Source organism: Gopherus evgoodei, chromosome 1 (assembly GCF_007399415.2).
Source record: "Gopherus evgoodei ecotype Sinaloan lineage chromosome 1, rGopEvg1_v1.p, whole genome shotgun sequence".
Lineage (NCBI taxonomy): Eukaryota > Metazoa > Chordata > Testudines > Testudinidae > Gopherus > Gopherus evgoodei.
Window position 1 is genome coordinate 253,486,420 of NC_044322.1, and position 19,533 is coordinate 253,505,952.

At 46.8% G+C, this 19,533-nt stretch overlaps 1 protein-coding gene across 4 annotated transcripts in view; it reads left to right on the forward strand.

Moving 5' to 3' along the window:
• Positions 1–18,485, forward strand: part of SLC6A13 (solute carrier family 6 member 13) — a 65,533-nt gene extending 47,048 nt beyond the window's left edge. For all 4 annotated transcript variants that reach the window (XM_030543144.1, XM_030543159.1, XM_030543151.1 and 1 more), the window contains 8 exons: positions 6,197–6,300; positions 11,065–11,189; positions 11,903–12,015; positions 13,287–13,424; positions 14,856–14,958; positions 15,381–15,481; positions 16,352–16,522; positions 18,001–18,485. In XM_030543144.1, the coding sequence (XP_030399004.1) occupies positions 6,197–6,300; positions 11,065–11,189; positions 11,903–12,015; positions 13,287–13,424; positions 14,856–14,958; positions 15,381–15,481; positions 16,352–16,522; positions 18,001–18,120 (975 nt within the window). In that variant the 3' untranslated portion in view covers positions 18,121–18,485. The remainder of the gene's footprint in view (positions 1–6,196; positions 6,301–11,064; positions 11,190–11,902; positions 12,016–13,286; positions 13,425–14,855; positions 14,959–15,380; positions 15,482–16,351; positions 16,523–18,000) is intronic.
• The last annotated feature ends 1,048 nt before the right edge of the window (positions 18,486–19,533 follow it).

The following is a 19,533-nucleotide window of genomic DNA, read 5'->3' on the forward strand; positions in this document are numbered from 1 at the left end:
AATATTAACACTTTTATTTTTTTTGTGGACTACCGTATGGCCCTGAGGATGTCAAACGCAGGGCTGGCTCTAGGCACCAGCGTTCCAAGCATGCGCTTGTGGTGGCCTTTCTCAAGGGGAGGCACTCTGTTGTTGTGTTTTTGGTTTTTTTTTGCTTTGGCAGCGGCACTCCAGCTTTTTTTTAAATATTGTTTTGTTTTTTGCTTGGGGTGGCAAAAAACTGGGAGCCGGCTCTGGTCAAATAGGCTACAGCTCTGTGTTGACTGGATTGCAGGTTGAAAACCACCGGGCTAGGGCCTTGGGGGAATAGATGTATCTCCTGCTCATAGGCCAAGCTTAAGGTTTGTTTGCCTTAGTTTCAACACAGAGTGTTTTGATTAAAGCATTACCTCTTGCTAGGGCAAGTACTTCTTTCTCTAAGCACTTCTCCGAAGTGGCAGGGCTGCTCTCTTCACCTTTGGCAGTTTGTAGGTGAAATGAAGCCCCTTGCTCAAGTGCTCAGTGCAGGGCCGTCCTTAGGCATAGGCAGAATAGGCAGCTGCGTAGGGCCTCACACTGCCTGGGGGCACCACTCTCCAGGCAGCCCAGACAGTGTAGAAGCAGGGCTGCTGGGTCCTAGAGAGAGCCGAATGCAGCACAGTCTGAGGAATGGGATTGGCTGCTGGGGTCTCTGGGAGGGGGTGGAGGTGGGGGTTGGGAAAGGAGCTCACCTGTGAGTGTGACTCTTTCCCCCTGGCTGAGGTGAGGCAGGCTCTGTGGCTCTGGAACCAGTATCCTTTGTTGTCTCCGATAACATCCATTCTTCTCCCCCTGCCCCATGGAGCACCCCCTCCTTTCTCCCTCCTCCCCAGGAGCAGCCCTCTCTCTCTCCTCCCTCCCCTCCGTCAGGGCTAGGTTGGGTGAAGTGCTGGGTGGGAGGGGAAGCTGGCTGGCTGCTTGCTGAGGAATGAAAGCGAAAGTAACTCATTTCCTGAGCAGGCAGCCAGAATTGAAATGTCACACAGGGTTTGGCTGGGGTTAGCCAGATGTGTGAAAAATCAGGATAGGGGATTGGGGTAGGGTGAGCAGGTATCCCTATTTTATAGAGACAGTCCCAATTTTGGGGGCTTTTTCTTATATAAGCTCCTTTTATCCCCCCACCCCCACCCATCCCTGTCCTGATTTTACACACTTTCTGTCTGGTCACTCTAGGTGGGGGTAATTGGTGCCTATATAAGACAAAGCCCCAAATATCGGGACTGGCCCTATAAAATCAGGACATCTGGATCTGGCCACCCTAGCTGGGGAGCGCCTCTCCCCCAGGCTGGCAGCTGCCAGCAATCCATCTCATCTGGGTGGAGCTGCACAGGGCAGGATGAGCTGCTGTGGCTCCATGGGTACCCTGTCCCTGAGATCAGATGCTGTGCTAACTTCACCATGGTCCATAAGGCTGGTGGTGGTGCCCATTGGCGTGTGATTGGACCTGAGGGTTTGCTGCTGCTGTTGCCACTCTGCACCCCAAGAGGTGGATTTTGGGGTCCTGCAGTTTTCCACCTATCTCCTCCTCTACTGCAGCTGTTGGACCAGAGGGCTGGGGGGTGAGCCAAGCATGAAAGCAGTACTGTGTTGCCATTTAGATTGTCATTTAAAAACTTTGTTTGCCAAAAATTCTTGCTAACAATCCTGAATCCAATATCAATATATTTTTTTTAAAAAAATCAATATCTTGGCCAAAAACAGAAAATTAAGTTGATGACAATTATTAGTGACAGGTTTGGTTTGAGGCAGGAAGTGGGCCAGTTTTCATCAGAGAAACAAAAAATGTTGACTGACTTTCCTATAGCCTGTTACTCCTGATAAGCGCCCTCCAACAACTGTAATATGCTCATCTCCTTACTAGTGTATAAAGCAGGGGTCGTCAACCTACGGCACACGTGTCAAAGGTGGCAGGTGAGCTGATTTTTGATGGTATGCAGCAACAGGCTGAGTGGCTCAGCCCATCACTGCTCTGGGGTTCTGGCTGCTGCCCTATTGCCAGCTGGGATACCAGCCATCAGCCCCACTCAGCATCTGCTGCTGGCCTGGGGACCCCCAAGGAACCCCATGTTGGCAGTGGGCTGAGCAGGCCAGCTGAGAACCACTCAACCTGCTGTCAGCCTGGGGTTCCATTCACTCAGCCGGCAGCGGGCTGAGTGGGCTGGTGGCGGGCTGAGCAGGGCCGATGGGGGGTTGAGTGGCTCAGTCTGCTGCCAGTCTGGGGTGCCAGCAGCACTCAGCCTACTGCTACTCCAGGGTTCTGGCTGCCGGCCCCTTGCCAGTCAGGAGCTCAGCCACCAGACCCACTCTGCCTCCTGCCAGCCTGGGTGAGCAGAATCCCAGGCTGGTAGCGGGCTGAGTGGGGGTTGGCGGCTAGGATCCTGGCTGGCAGGAGTTGGTGGTCAGAACCCCAGACCAGCAGCGGGCTGAGCAGGACCTGGGATCCTTGTCTAGGGTTCCAGCCACCAGCCCACTGCCGGTTTGGGGTTTCATTTACTCAGCTGGCAGTGGCCTGAGCAGGACCGGTGGCCAAGACCTCAGATAATAACAATAGTTTATTTATATAATATAGACACAGAGAGAAACCTTCTACAAACATTAAAATGTATTACTGGCACGAGAAACCTTAAATTACAGTGAACTTGGCACACCACTTCTGAAAGGTTGCCGACCCAACCCCTGGTATAGAGTGACCATATGTTGTACTAAGATTCTCCTGCTTTTTTTTTTCCCTGTGAGTCAGTATAACTTTTGCCAGCCCAGAAGTTGGGCAGCCAATGTTTTACGTTTTCACAATGTTTTCTCCAACTTTCATAAAGTAAATACATAGTTAATATGAGTTAAAAAGGCCAGGGACACTTCTTTGTGAAGAATCTGTACAGCAGATCATGCCCATAGACAATCCAGAAAAGAAATTTGAGGTTGAATTTTTTAATGTTGTGATGGATAAAGCAGTATCTGCTGTTGATGAAAGGTTTAATACCTTGCAAGTACACCATGAACAGTTTGGATTTTTGTATGACATAACTAAATTCAACGAAATAGGAAAACAAGAGCAACTAATGACAAAGTGCAAGAACCTAGAGAGCCTCCTGAAACACGGTGATAGTTTTGATTTAAATGGACTTGAACTGTACGAAGAATTGAGTACACTGTCATCAATGTTGCCACATGCAAAATCGGTGATGGACATTGTACAGTTTATTCATACCCGCAAACTTGTTGACATATATCCTAATGTGTACATTGCCACTCGTATTCTACTGACAATTCCTTTAACAGTAGCATCAGGAGAATGGAGTTTCTCAAAACTAAAGCTCATTAAAAACTATCTCCGCTCTACAATGAGTCAGGAACGCTTAACTGGTCTTGCTATTCTTGCAATCAAACAAGACACGACTTTGTCTTTGTCATACGATGACATTATTACTGATTTTGCAGCCAAAAAAGCCAGAAAGATTGCTTTTAATTAAAAACAAATCTTTGTTTCAATACCTCTTCATATAAATTTCCAATAAAATTTTGATAAATTAAAAAAAAATTTGCATCATTCTGTTATCAGAATTTTTTCTAGAGTGCTGCTTCTTTAGTGCTAGTCCATCAGCATAACAGTGTGCTTAATTAAGTTAAACTGGTTTTAATAACGTGAATGTGGCAAGTTTTCCAATACTGTAAGCTTATGTTTGTGTTGCTAAGAGCAGATCAGGCACAGGGGCACCAGTTTAATAATCTCGCCTAGGGCACCATAAATCCTAAGGCCGGCCCTGGCTCAGTGATTGCTCCTGCTTATGAGGCTCTGTCTTGGGTGGGCACAGGTGAATGGATAGTGTAATATGTAAGTGGCACTGATCTCTATTATGCAATCAACAGTTTTGTTGGCTGGCTGGATTTTTAAAAAATACAACCAATATGGTGAGTTGGTGGGATGAGATTCAAACTGAGCTGTGATGGTAACCCAAAGCTCTAACACTGGACATCCAAAATAAAGCTATGGTCTTGCTTACATTGAGGCACTCAGGAAAATTAATCCAAATTAACTAAAGTTGTGAATTTAAAGTGGATTAGTTAAACCACATTAAAACCCATTAATTCAGTTTATCTTAATTCACAAACTAAATCGAATTAAGGGCACTTTAATTCTGAATTTGGATGAATTTTCCTGATTTTCCCCATGTAGACAAGCCTCGACCTGATTAAACTGGGATCTGTTCACTTTAAATTGCCAAAAGACAATATCCTGCACAATAGCAAGGGTGATTTATTTTTAACCCTCTGCATGCCTGCTATCTCCCTCTGGCCTCACAGATCATAGACCTCCAACATAACACCTAATGAAATCACTGGGAGTCTTTCCACTGAGTTTGATGTAGGTTGGATTGAGAATTTTGGCTGGATCCCTTACAGACGGGAAACAGTCTATGGAAGAAATCAAAAGAAAGTTTAACATAAGGGCTCTGCCTTTCCTACCATCCTTACAGATTTTGCTACTTTATGGTGATTGCAGGAAAAACATTTAATGTAGCCGCCTACTGAGCTAGAACAGATTTTCCTCTAGAAAACAACAGAGAAAGGGATCACAGCATTCCGTTACAATGCACATTGACATGGGAATAAGACTAAAAAAAGACACAACCAAACCACCAATGACAATTGAATCAAATCAACACTGACACACACAATCGCCTGGGAGAAAGAAATACAAACAGATGAACCAGAAGAGTTCTGGGAAAGAAACAATTCAACCACACCTTTGATCTGAATACCTACCCTCATATTCTACATTGGGCTTGCTTGCTGTTCATCGGAGAACTTGTACAAAAGAGAGAGAACAAAGTTATCCCTTTTGTGGGAGCAACTACAGAGAGAGGTGATTTGGGGCATATAGGCTGGGCTTTCCCAAAAGTCAAAGTGTTGTGAGAGATGGTTCAGCTGTGCCCTCAGAAGATGCAGGAGGGGACCATCTTTCTTGTTGCCTGAGAGAGAAGGATCTAATTCAAAGTCCATGGGAGTCTTTCCATTGATTTTAATAGGCTTTGGATCAGGTCCTAAAACCAAGGCCCTGATTGCTTGTAGTTTATAGCACTTCTTGCAAGAGATAGGAGGGGTGTTGACCTTCGTGTCTTGGCTACATTGTAATTTGGCTAATTACATTCTTCCTATTGAACTAGTCCTCATTGCCTCTCTTTTTGTAAATAACCCAGTGAACTCTTCTGCAGTGTTGTCAGCTAAGACTGACTTCCTTCTTCCAATCCTGTTTTTCATTGCCTCCCTGAGTGCTAAAGGCGAAAGGTGGTATGAAATAGGCAGTGTTATCATTAATAATTGTTATGTTATTTCCTTCCTCATTAACTTCTTCTTTAGTTTGTCTCTACATGAAGCTATAATGAAGTCTTTTGAATTAATGTGAATGGTATCAGTGATTGCATAGAGCTAGGCTTTTAGATTAAAGGTGGCATTGACAGACATATGATGTGACTTCCTTAGAACACTCAGACATGTCCTTGACAGTGATTGCAATGTAGTTCAAATGGACCTCATGATCGCTGACAGGGACTAAAATCTCTCTCCTGTTTCCTCGTTTAGTAACTCTTTATTGTAACAGTTTCAAGTAACTTTTTTCATGAGTTTATTTTTAAGGGTTTGAATCTTAACATCAAGCCTCAGAGCCAAGTAATACTATAATACATTGCCAGACTCTGTTTAACATTGCCCTCTAGTGGATGGAATCATAACTGTCACGCTCTGTGTCAGCTTCTAAACTGCTGACGGCAAATGGAGAACCTCCTTTAGCTCCTGTAGTTGGAGTCTCCTCTGTGGCATCTGATCTCCTGTCACTGTTTGGAGAGCTATAAGAGCTCTAAGGGAAAAATCAGAATCCTTACAAGGTCCTTGGAATTCCCACACATGTGACTTTAAACACCAGTAGGTGCTTTGACCATACTCTAGAATGTAAGAGATCCTGTACATGGCAGCTCTAGAACCCAGCTGTATCTAGACATTCTAGAACATGCTTATCTGTGTATCCCATGTTTAATTTTTCTCACTGTCACTGTTTATGCTGGTTAGGTCAGCCCTTTGGCCTCTGGAACCCAGCTCTCTCTCCTCACTTTCTGGAATCTGTGTAGCTGCCCGCCATGTTATCCTTTTCGCCTCCTCAGCTGTGTTTGTCTCTTCCTTGCAGGTGTGGATGGACGCAGGCACGCAGATCTTCTTCTCTTATGCCATTTGCCTGGGGTGCCTGACAGCCTTGGGTAGCTACAACAAGTACCACAACAACTGTTACAGGTAATTGGGATGAGATTCTACTGTTCAGGGACCCCCATCCCCACTGTATCCATGTTTCTCCCTGAATGCCATTGAGCCCTTGCAGATAGCAGACGGCTCTGTCAAAGGAGACAGTTGACCAGGTTAAGTTTGAGGGAAGTGCCTCATGCTCTCTTTCCTCTTGAGGCAGAAGAGCGTTCTTGCCAGTTGCTGCTTTACTTGAAAACCAATTTCTCCTGCTATGTTTCTGAAACCAAATCCTCCATGATTTGTCCTCAGGAGGAACTTCAGTAGTTTCCCAGCTGCTTCACAGGTGAGAGGTCCTCCTTCCCCACCTAAGCTTCCTGCTTGCTCACATATAACCCTTTAAAAGCTCTGAGGCGGAATTCTGCTTATGGTGCCATTAAACAGAAGCATTCTCCCGTTTACAAAGGCTTGTGAGTGGATTTTTTCACTAGGAGGGTGGTGAAGCACTGGAATGGGTTACCTAGGGAGGTGGTGGCATCTCCATCCTTAGAGGTTTTTAAGGCTCGGCTTGACAAAGCCTTGGCTGGGATGATTTAGTTGGTTTTGGTCCTGCTTTGAGCAGGGGGTTGGACTAGATGACCTCCTGAGGTCTCTTCCAACCCTAACAGTCTACGATTCTATGATTTAGAACACACACACACATGATTTGCTGGTAGTATTTGATTTGAGTCTTTCCCCCTGAAGCTCTGCCATTCCAGTCAATTCTCACCATGCAATTCTCTTTGCTATTGCAGTCCTGGTTCCTCACACAACTCTCACTAAACCTCACTCTTGTCCTACAGCAACCATGGGCACTCCAGTCCTGGAAACCACATTCAGTCTTGCCAGTGCATCTGACTCCTAAAATGCAGCCTTCCCCCTGCTGTTCTAGTTAGCACTGGGCTATCCTTGAACAGAAACTGGCAATCCTATTAAATTGTACCAAGTTGTCTGGTAGTCTTGTGAAGTGCGCAGGTGGGGAAGAATGTGAGAGCCAAGTCATTTTCACATTAGATGCTTCCAGCATTCGTAACCGTGTCTCCATTGGTGAAAGGCTCGTGCAGCCCGAGAATGCTACCCACTCACCAATCAGAACATCTTTTATCTTGATGTGATGTTTATCTGTCAGCACAGTATCCAGATGAATTGTACGAAATGGGAAAAACTGGAGTGTTGCATTTATATATAGACAAGTCCCCTGTATTCTGTCAGTTAAACTACTCTTTAAACTGGGATTTCTTGTCTTTAAATATATTAGAATTTGTTTATTGTTGTTGTGCCCTCTGTAGGTTTGCATGGTGCTTCTCTAAAAGCTAAAGACATGGGTGGTGCTGTGCCCTGAGGAGCTTACACTCCGGTGCCGCAGTCTCTTCTCCCCTTAAGATTAGGTTCACTGCCAGTTGTGGTGGCATGGACACCTGTCGAGTGAGAACTGGACTGACAGCCCCCATCTCATTTGAGGGGAAGAAGGATGGCAGAGGAAGGAACAAAGGATTTGTGTTTGAGGCATAGCACAGGAAGACCTGGGTTATTTTGCTGGCTCTGCTGCTGACTTACTGTGTGACCTTGGTAACACAGGCAATCTATCTGGGTCTCCATTTCCCTACCTGCAAAATGGAGATAACAATTACCTACATCACAGTAAGATTGTAAAGAACTTTGATAGCCTCAGATGGAAGGTGCCTTTGAAGTAGAAAGTGGTGGTGTTCCATTCAAGCCATTTAACCATCTAGCCATTAAATAGTAACAACATTCCTTTACTGCTGAGCTGTGCTAGATGAACAGCTCTTTATTTTGGTGCCAGTCCTTCATACCATCATCTTCCCTAGGTAGCTTTATTTCTCATGGATCTGTCCTACATTCTGCCTGGGGCTTACATAGGAATAAACAGTCAATTTGCAACATGGTAAAAAAAAATAACAGCAGGGTGCCCCATAGATCACCAAGACCAGTGATGTTCTTTATAGTCACTATTTGGAAAATGGGGTGGACAGTGAGACAGCAACAAGATGATTTAGGTCAATCAAAACTATAAAAGATGGTGAGGAATGTCAGAGGGACCTAACCAAGCTAGGTGACTGGCCAATGTAATGGCAGATGCTGTTCAGTTTTGACATATGCAAAGTAATTTATGTACAAATGAATAATTTGCACTGCTCTCACCTTGTGTGTCCTAAATTAACTGTAAATTTTCTGGAAAAACAGCAGGGTGTTATTGTGGATGGATCAATGAAGAAAACTACTCATTGTGCAGGGGGTCTGAAAAGCAAATGCAGCATTAGCTTTATAGCCTTATTGATGGATGGATTCATTAATTTTATTTATTAATCTGTTAGAAGGTAGTGGTCAATATAGGTTCAGTCTCCAGAGGGCTATTATTATCAGTTCCATTAGAATCAGAGACTCTAGAAGCACACCAGAAACAATTGCAATTTATCACAAGTCCCTTTATTAACAAATCCACTCTGCAGATAAACCAGTCCCACAAACACTGAAATACAATAGCAGATAGAGAGGGCAAAGTGTTTAGCCCTTTGACTGGCATCACATCTCCTGCTGGCAGATCCTGGAGTGTCAGTTGTCATCTTCATCACTATCATAGTCACCTGGTGTTATCCTGCCATCTTCCCATGCATGTCTCGCCACCCATCACCCTCCCAGCACACAGGCAAGTTGACACTCATTTATCCTGAGTTCTGCTTACGTCTGTTAAGGCCCATATATATGCATAAGGGATTCAATCTCCTTTTTCATACTACCACATCCCACTAATTTAGGGATGCCCAATTTTCTATAGACTATTTCCTTAGTTCCCTTTATTCTCATAAACATCTATGTTAATGAATTAATATAGCAACTTAAGGTTATTAGAGAACCCCGCAAAATGTCACTGTTGGGCATCTTGCAGTGTTAACTGGCTCATTGCAACCTATTTTTCAATCTATTGATGCATAGTTTCCAGACCATCAGCTCTTAACACATTTTTTACTGTAATCATACACTTTGCTGGTACACATTTCTCTTTCAGTCAACTAGTTATGTCAACCTGTTTCAGGACTAAGGCCTTGTGTCACTAAACTGAATATCTTAAACGCCTGTACGCCCTGTGTTAAAACATTAACTAATACTTACATTTCACCTCTATATCCTAAATATACTTAATGTCTTGAATCCTTGGCTACAAATTATACAAAGAGAGGATATAGATTGGGTAGGCAACCTATGGCACATGTGCCGAAGGTGGCACGCGAGCTGATTTTCAGTGGCACTCTCATTGCCTGGGTCCTGGCCACCGGTCCGGGAGCGCTTCATTTTAATGTAATTTTAAATGAAGTTTCTTAAACATTTTAAAAATCTTACTTACTTTACATACAACAATAGTTTAGTTATATATTATAGACTTATAGAAAGAGACTTTCTAAAAACGTTAAAATGTATTACTGGCACGTGAAACCTTAAATCAGAATATAGGTAATAATACTGAATATAGTAAATGCCATAAATTAATAGAAATCAATGGTATGGCCTTTCCTGGAATGTAGTGTTCAGTTCTGGTCTCTTCATCTCTAAAAGACAGAACAGAAACATAGCGGTTCAGAGACAGTGAGACTGACTAGAGGCATGGGGAGACTCAAGTATGACGAGAAACTGAAAAGATTGGGATTGTTTAGTTTAAAGATTTGGTGAATAAAAGAAGACGTGGTAGAGGTATACAAAATGCATAGTTTAGAGAAAGTGAATTGGGTGCTTCTGTTTATCACGTCTCATCACCAGGGGACAGCCAGTGGCACTGAAAAGCAATGAATTAAAATTGATACAACAAAATTGCAAAAATCCTAATGTGAGTAACATGTGGAACTCACTGCTGCAAGATATTCTTGGGGACAGAAGTTGTCTGGTTCAAAAAAGGGTTCAAAAAAGAATCAGGCATTCATATAAGCAGTGAGACTATCCACAGGTACATTAGATAGGATACAAACTCTTATGTTTCAGCTTATCAGACAACCACTAATTGATCGGGTTGTGGTGGGAAGAAACTTCCCTTATGGGCAGATCGTCCTATAATTACTCTATCTGCAGTTTTTTGCACCTTCTTCTGGTACATCCAGTACTGGCCACGGTCATAGTGAGGATACTGGATTAGATGGGTCACAGGTCTGATTGTGTATGGCAACTGCTATAAGAAGTAGGATGGTGGTTAGGGTTCTAGTTTGGGACATGGGAGACCTGGGTTCTATTCCCTGTTCTGTTGCAGACCCACTGTATGACTTTGGGCAAGTCTCCTTGTGCCTCTGTTCCCCATGTATAAAATGGACAGAATACCTGCCTCATAAGGGTGTTGAGGATAAATAAAGATCATTAGGGACACAGACTTGGTGGTAATGGAGGGCCAGCGGTACCTGATCTAGAGATAGACAGGTTGATGCTTATAAATAAAGAGTTCTGAATTTATTTTAGACTCTGTGACATTGAGGCTGTCAGTATGTGGGATGAAGAAGCAGCATCACTGTTATGATGTGAAGATGCATATGTCCTATATTTATCCACAGATGAATCCACAACCGCACACTGTCAAGACATCTGCTTAAACATCTGCATAGAAATGATTAATATAGACATATGTGCGTGTCTCTATGTGGGTGCTTTCATCTCATTGGCTGCTGTGCCTCACTGATACGTCTTTTTGAATGGCTTCTCCCTCTCCCATCCCATGCTGATGTTCTTGTCTGATTGGCTGGCTGGTTCCCCCATTCTGATGCTTGTCTTTTCTCCTTCCAGGGACTGCATTGCGCTGTGTTTTTTGAACAGTGGTACAAGTTTTGTGGCTGGCTTTGCAATCTTTTCCATCTTGGGCTTCATGGCGCAGGAACAAGGCGTGCCTATTTCTGAGGTAGCGGAGTCAGGTGAGTAGGCTTGGTGCACAGGAGGAGCAGTGTGCAGGATAGAGTGGGCCATTGCTAATGTGGGACAATCTCTGGTCACCTAACACTGACCCTGGACTCCTTTTCTGCATTGTCCTTGACAAAAGAGCTCCTGTAAAGAGAGCAGAGCAGAGAATAGTGATTAAGGTGGGTCCCAAAGCTGCTGACCCTCTAAGAGGCACAATGAAACGAGATTAATTGCAACCCCAGGTTCAAATCCCAGAAGGGTCAACTCAGCTTTTCTGAGCTAAATAAACTGAGTCCCAAGGTGGTTACGGCGTGTGAATCTTTGGCATGAAACATTAAGATCTGAGTTCCTGTTTGCTCTGCACGGATATTAGGAATCCACCATCTGGGAGCCCCAGCCATAGAGGTGGAGCCTAAAGCCTGCTGTGGCTCGTCTGCCCTCACTCCTGGCAGTAGAGCTGTAGCCTGCTCTGGTTCCTCTGATCTTCTTCAGCCAGCAATGGAGGCACTGTTTCTTGAATGGTGCTTCCTAGTGCCAGGAGTGAATTCATTGGGGAAGGTGGAGTGTGTTTTGCAGATGGGTGGGTGCCATAGACCAGTTCTGAGCTGCTAATCTCCCTGATTCTGCTTTAGTGACCTCTTCCTCACTGCCTGGCAGGGCGATGGTGCAGCTGATGACTTCTAGATTTGGTCCCTGCCATCTACTATAAATGACCCTCTTCTCACAGGGCCTGGCCTGGCATTTATTGCATACCCTCGAGCTGTCGTCATGCTGCCTTTCTCCCCACTCTGGGCCTGCTGCTTCTTCCTGATGGTTGTTCTGCTGGGACTGGACAGCCAGGTACAGATGCACAGACAGGACACGAGTGCTTCCTTCTTGCCTGGCCAGCTTCCCTTCAAACTGACAGCCAACACATTCCACTTGATAAATGGCCAGGTGGTGAGGGAAAGTTCTGGGTTCAAGTTCTGAGGTAGCAAAGCACATTCCCCTGTCCAGACAGAGTAGAACGCCCCAGTCAGCTCTCACTTAATCTAGTATAGGCTCAGACACACATGGACGGGCCCAGTGGACAGGACCCTTGACGGGGATTCAGGCGACTTGAGTTCTATTCCCAGTTCTGCTACTGACCTGCTGTGTGACCTTAGGCCACTAACTTCACCTCAATTGCCTGTCCGGTCTGTCTAGAGCGTAAACTCTCTGGCACAGGAGCTGTCCCGCTATGCGTTTGTCTAGTGCTTGGTACAATGGGGCCCTAATCTCAGCTGGAGTGTCTGTGTGCTATGATAATAATAATGTCATGCTCACTGCGAGCCTCTTCCTTCCATCCAGCTCCTGCAGCATAAGGAAGAGCTGCAGCCCGTTGTGTGGGAAGGGGTCTGAGCAGATGTCCTGTGAAACCATGATGCTGGTTTCCAGCAATACCTTCTGGAGTCAGGGCTTTGGTTGTTTCAGCAGCACCCCCTAGTGGGAACTTTCAGCATGGCACTGGTATGGATTTTAGAGCCCAGCTGTTGTCGCATGGAGGGAAGGCTGTGAGCTGATTTCAGCAGCACGCCGAGTGGGGGGACTGGGAAATGGCCTAGCGCTGGTTTCCAGCTGCACACCCTTAGCCCATGTCCAGACTACCCCGCCGTATCGGCGGGTTAAAATCGATTGCTCGGGGATCGATATATCGCGTCTAGTTTAGACGCGATATATCGATCCCCGAGCGCGCTTACATCGATTCCGGAACTCCATCAACCCGAACGGAGTTCCGGAATCGACACGGAGAGCCGCGGACATCGATCCCGCGCCGTCTGGACGGGTGAGTAATTCGATCTTAGATATTTGACTTCAGCTACGTTATTCACGTAGCTGAAGTTGCGTATCTAAGATCGATTTTCCTCCCCTAGTCTGGACGAGACCTTAGTAAGGGATTGAGGCATGGATGTGAATGGAAGTTCCCAGGACAGCCATGGCACGGCTAGGGCTAGCTCTCAATGTTGAATGTGTGCGGTCTCTCCTGGCTGAGGGAAACCTGTCCTGAGAGCAAGAGGCCATGGAACAATGAAGCCCAGCCAGCTGGCATAGTAAAAGCATGCTGATAGGTGTGTGAATTCTCTTCTTCCTAGTTCGTCTGTGTGGAGAGCCTTGTGACAGCTGTTATCGACATGTACCCTACCATCTTCCGGAAGCAAAACCGCCGTGAGATCCTCATCTTGCTTGTCTCCATTCTCTCCTACCTTGTAGGACTGGTCATGCTCACAGAGGTAGAGCTCAGAGACAGGAATCCCTCCCTCCATCCCTCCTGTAGCTCACAGTCTGTGGGGTGCTCCGGTCACATCTGACTGAAATCCCTCTGGGCAGAAAGAGGACTTTAGACCCTGTAGCTGGATTAGGAGCCCAGCTGCAGAATTCCACCTGGGGCTGAAGTCTATGTGCTCTCCTAAGATAAGCAGTGCTGGGTCAGTGCTCAGATGGGAGACTTCTAAGGCGCACCCCAAGTGCTGCAAACAGTGGTGTTACTGATTCAGTAGGTGGTGCTTTGCCCTCTTACTTCAGTACTGAATCTCAGCATGGGACTAGTGAACACGGTGCTGCTGGAGTTGGCAGCTTTGGGGCGGAGTTTAAAGGGGAGTCCTGACCCGAGTGGTCAGTAAGGATTCCGGGGTGTATTTTACAAGAGCTGCTCTGCGATGATGTGGCCCAATTCCAGCACAGGGTTTTACATGCTGCCTCGCTAAATATTCTTTCAACTGGATAGTGCAGCTTTCATTGCTTGTCCTAAACTCTCGTGGACCGTTGCTCTGTGCTGGCCTGTGAGAGTGTGTTTTGAAGGTCAGGACTTTTCAGAGTTTCATGCAAACCAAGCCCTACCCCATCTCATTTGAAGGCTATTGGAGCATCTTTATCCCCTTCTTCGTTACTTGATGGGACCCTCATGAGCACTATGTGTACAGTAAACTGCTGGGTCTGGTTCTGACCTCATGTCTATTTGTGTAAACTGGGATTAGCCCCATGGAAGTGAATAGAATTCTGCTGGAGTAAAAACTGGTGTGAGATCAGAATTGGGCCCAGGTTCCCTTCTGGCAGTGAGAGGGGGTGATTCCTGTGTGTGGGTTTTTCTCTCTCTCTGGCTCCTTCTGTCTCTCTTTGGGCCTGATTTTTGAAAAGCTGCCCCTGATTTTTCACCTGCAATTTTTCACCTGGAATTAATTGCAGGCCCGTGTTGTAGCAGTGCCTGTAGAATTAGGCAACTAAGCCAGCTAAAATTTGGGCCCTTAATGATTTGTGCCTGCAAAATTGCACTCACAGTTATATCTGGGTGCAAATTTGGAGTCTGAGTTGATTTTTGAACATTAGAGATATTGACCTGTGGGTCTCTCTTCCCATTTCCCACTACCAGGTTTATTTTTTTCAGACTATCCTAAAAATAACTCTAAACTCCTGGACAGTGACTTATCCTCTCCTGGAAACGAGAGGCTGCAGAGAGAGCAGGGATGGGATCTGGGGAAAACAGGATTTCCACAGAGGTCCCCAGTGCAGATCTGGTTTTGGCCAGGTTGGGCTTATAAGGGGAACACTTGGCAGGGCAGGAAGGTGCCAAAGACCTGAGTTGGTTCTTTCTCCTGCTGAATGGCTTGACCTATCCCTTAGTTAGATTTCTTCTCACTCTCTTCTCCCTGCTTGGCCCCTCCCAGGGTGGGATGTACATCTTCCAGCTCTTCGATTACTACGCTGCCAGCGGCATGTGCCTGCTCTTTGTTGCCATCTTTGAGACGCTTTGTATTGGCTGGGTGTATGGTGAGTATTCACTGACTCTGAATCCCTGAGTGGACTCTTGTCCTGTCACTGGGGCTGGTCTCTCTGTTCTCCCCGAGAGCACCAGGCCACAGATCCCCTTAGTAAACCTGGCACATTGGAACCCTTTACAGACAGTAGCACAAAGTGTCCTCACTTCAATGCCCAGGGACTTAGATGGTGGGAGCTCCCTGACAGCAGAGCCCTGGGGGAGCTGGCTGGAGAAGCTGCCTCATGCCAGCAAGGAAGTCCACGACCTTAACAAATTTCCCATTTGCGCTTATCTGTATTACCCATAATGCTCCATTTCTGAGCTCCCTCCTCTCCACATGGGTCTTCCTGTCAGTCAGTATCTTCTCTGGGCCATGCAGGCCACTACTCTTGTTCCTTTTTGTTAACAGGGTCTCGTTCCTTGTCTTTCTCAGGTGCTGATCATTTCTATGATAACATTGAAGACATGATTGGTTACAGGCCATGGCCTATTGCAAAATATTGCTGGCTCTTCATCACACCAGCTGTCTGCATGGTGAGAGCTTGGAGACCATTGGTCTGGGGGCTGGAGAGAGGAGTGGGGCTGGTTTAGGTTGTTGTTGGAGTGGGGAAATGGATCACTCTGGGACCCCTGTATTGGGGACATATTGAGTAGGTAGTAAGCACTTTCCCATGGAGCAGGCCAGGTTGTAATGGCTCACTGGCTCAGTGTGGCCATCACGTTGTCCTCCAGCAACTGATCCGTAAAAGGTAAGAACCCTACTGCTACTGACACCTACGGTACATCTACACGGCCAGCAGAAACCCACGGCAGCAAGTCTCAGAGCCAGAGTCAGCAGATTCAGGCTCATGCTATGCCACTAAAAGAAAGCTGTGTAGACATCTGGGGTGGAGCTCAGGCTCTGCTTCAGAACCTGAGCTCCAGTCCGATACTGAATGTCTGCACAACTATTTCTAGTGCTATAGAATGAGCCTGAATCTGTAGACCCAGGCTGTGAGACTTGCTGCAGCAGGTTTCTGCTGGCCGTGTAGACATACCCCTAGCGAGCAGACTCCCACTTTAGCTGAAGCAGCCTGTGGTTTGGAAGCCAAAGGTTCTAACCCAGCTGCTGCTGTGTGGTCTACCTGATCACCATGGACATCCGTGAGTGGGGATGGAGTAACTGGGGTGGGGAACAGATTGTCTGGGACTGCTGCTAGGATGAACTCTTGGCTGAGATGATAAACACTAATTGAAGGGGCAGCAGCACCCAACTTGGTCTGATGGATGCTCTGATTGTTGCCCCTCAGGGACTGTCTGTCCCAAGGAAGTCCTGCTGTGGGTGTGAAGTCAGAAGGGAAATCATGTTGGCTAATGGCATTGCTTCCCCCCTTCCTCTCTTCTTGGCTTCTTCCACCTCCCCAGGCGACCTTCCTGTTTTCTCTGATTAAATATACCCCTCTGACCTACAACAAGAAGTATGTGTACCCCTGGTGGGGAGACACCCTGGGCTGGCTGCTGGCTCTCTCATCTATGGTCTGCATCCCTCTCTGGATTGTCTACAAACTCTCCATGATCAAGGGTTCCCTGAGAGAGGTGAGACTGCTGCTTCGGGTGTGGGGTCTGGGCCACAGAGGGGTGATGGGGGACTTTACAGGTCACTGGCATATTAAAGTGACAGCCTGTTGAGGTGTGATTGGTGTGTTGTGGGTTAATAACAGGAGTGTAGAATTAAATTACTGGAGCTCAGTCTATTACTGTAAAGAATTAGTGGCTTTATTGAATTCAAGCTGGCTGGAGGGCTACACAGAACTAGCTGTGCCTCGCAGTTATTGGCTCTCCATCACTTGTCAAATGCCATAGGAAAACAGCTTTGTGGGAAGTGCTGATAGGAGACCAAGTGCAGGCCTGAGGCCAAACGCAGTCCACTGGGGTCTACAGATAGCCTGTGGGCTGCCCTCATCTCAGGTGTGGAGCTCTGGCCCGTGGGGACTATGGATCCCAGTGTATGATGCAGGCTAGGCCGAATGCTGGGACCTCTAGGTCCTCCGCTGAGTCACCACCATCTCATTGTTGGAATGGAGAGTGGTGGGGGCATCAATGGAGGCTTGAAGCCACCTTTACACTGCCTGTGTTGTGAGGCAGCCAGGTGCCTACACAGCATTTGGTGTAATTTAGAGCAGCCTCAGGGCTGCTCTTGCACTGTTTTTCTCCTGGGCCAGAACACAGCGTGCTGTGACCATGCACCTCCCTCCAGAATGTCCTCTACCTGACATGAGGCTCCTCTAAGCTGGCTTTAGAGACCTTCTGGACTTGGGGATCCCCGAGCTTTCTTCACCAACTTTCACTCCCTAGAGCAGTGCATGGGAATGGACTGTAAGGAAGAACTGGGTCCGTAACCTCTGTTGTCTCCCTGTCTGTGGAGAAAAGCCTCTGCTTTTTGCTGACATTTCCATCAGCAGAGCACCTGTTGATGTCCACAGAGGCTGGGTTAGTGCCGTTCTGCACACCCTAGGAGTGGCCTTTGGATGTGTACCGCCCTGATTATGAGGAAGCAATGGCTGGGTGCTGCTGCTCTCAAGCATTGTGGGGTTGGTCTGCATATGAAACATGCCAGATGGCTCAGGTGTAAAAGCTGGGGTCAATAATGTGGGAGGCTGACTTTGTTTTGGTAGCATCACTGCGCTAGTCAGGGACATGGAAGGGAATTTTCCCTGGGTCCCACACAAGTCCTGGGAATTCCCAGCTGCTGGTCAAACAGCCAAGGTGGTTTTCAACTGTTGTTTAAAGTGTCATATCTGAATGTGGGAACTGGGGCTATTCTAGGGCATCTCCGGACTTAAGGGGCTGGTGTCCCAGTAGGGGGAGGGCCTACGTGTATGAACTGGGAATCATTCAGCCTGAGATCCAGACGTGATTACCAAATTCCTCCCTGCCTCTCCCCTCCGTGCTGCCTTTGCTGGAAGGCTACTTAGAAAGAGGCTGTTTGCTGGGGGTGCAGTTTGGGGGAGGAGGCTGTAGTTGAGCCGGATCCACCTCTACACCCTTGTTCAACATCCGACTTTGTCTTTCAGAGATTCCGCCAGTTGGTCTGCCCAGATGAGGACTTACCTTTCAGTCTGCGTATGGGGCAGCCCCTTCCTTCCACCAGACCCGGCCTCCTGATGCTGACAGAGCTAGAGTCCCATTGTTAGGGCCACTCTGGCCCCCTGGATTGTTTGATACACTCCTTCCAGCTGTCAGATGACTCAAGGATTCTCCACTTGCTGAGGGGAGGAGGACTTGTGAGCTGATCTCTCTTCCGTTGGAGGATTTGATGGGCTCAGCAGGGCCTGCCATAGAAGGGTCTCCAGGAACAGTGTGGAGTCAGTGATGCACCTTATTCATCTCCTGGGGAGCACACACAGGAGCTGATTCAAACAGCTGAGAGTCCCCATCGCTCCAGTGGGTGGGACAGGAGAGACTCAGCCCTGGAGTGGAGGGTCACAGAGGCTCTTCTCCGACACGGACTTTGAGGACCTCTTCATTCATTCCATTAAATCCTTTATCTTATCACGTCTGAGTGGCTCTGCCTCAGTTTTGTCTCTTGTGCTTTTTTTCAAGGAAACTCTCCCCTCCACACCAGGAGTCATTGCTCCTAGAGGTGCTGTTTGTTTCCAGAACTATACAGAGTCCAGTCTGCCAGGACAACCTCTCTGGGCAGGGGTGATGGGTATTTTGGTGGCCCAAGAAGCCAGGTTCAAGGCGGTGATGGGGTGTGCATCCATACCAAATTACATGTGACTTCCCCTCACTCATCTCCCAGAATTGGAGAAATATTATATACTGTTACTCTTTTTGACCCAAGTGGTTATTAGAAGAAACTGATGATGGACTCAGGCATTCCTGTTTATTTACAAGGAATGTATAAAGTCCCATTTCTCTGACCAAAGTAGGAATTAAATAAGAGATTGTGTCTTTATTCACAGTTCCAAGCCTCTAGTCAGCACTTAGCCCCAAACTCTCTCTCAGCTTTTGTTCAGGACCACATTCCCAGTGATTATCCTGACTCTGTCCTTGCTGTGATTCTCCCTTCTTCTCTGCCTTTTGGCCTCTCTCTTCCACAGACACACAAACCTTCTCAAAACAATATCCAGCAAAACTTCTCCACCCATGCCAATATCCAGCAAAACCTCTCCACCCATGCCTCTCCACCCCATGTTATGGGATGGAGGCCTCTGTTGTTTCAGGTACTTGGCTCCATATAGGAGCTTAAATGTATTTTACAATTATCTTAAATGAAGGGCGGCACTTACATCCAACCTATAACAACCATCCCAAGGAAGGCCACACGAATGCCTCTTCCTTCATCAGGCCCTGAACAGAGCTGATAAACCCAAAGGAATGTAGCAGCTCAGATCCGTGACTCTGAAATCCAAGAGTACAGGCTGCTGCAAGGCAGGAGTGAGGTGTGCTGGCCAAGCTGTGTGGGGATGCAGGACTGAAACGGCAGAAGATACAGTAAGAGCAGGCGTAGAGTAATGCATTGGCAGAGGGTTTCTGTTTTTTCCAGAGGAGAGGCTTGATTTTAGGACTAAGGAAGTCTTTGCAGGTCAGGACTATGGTAT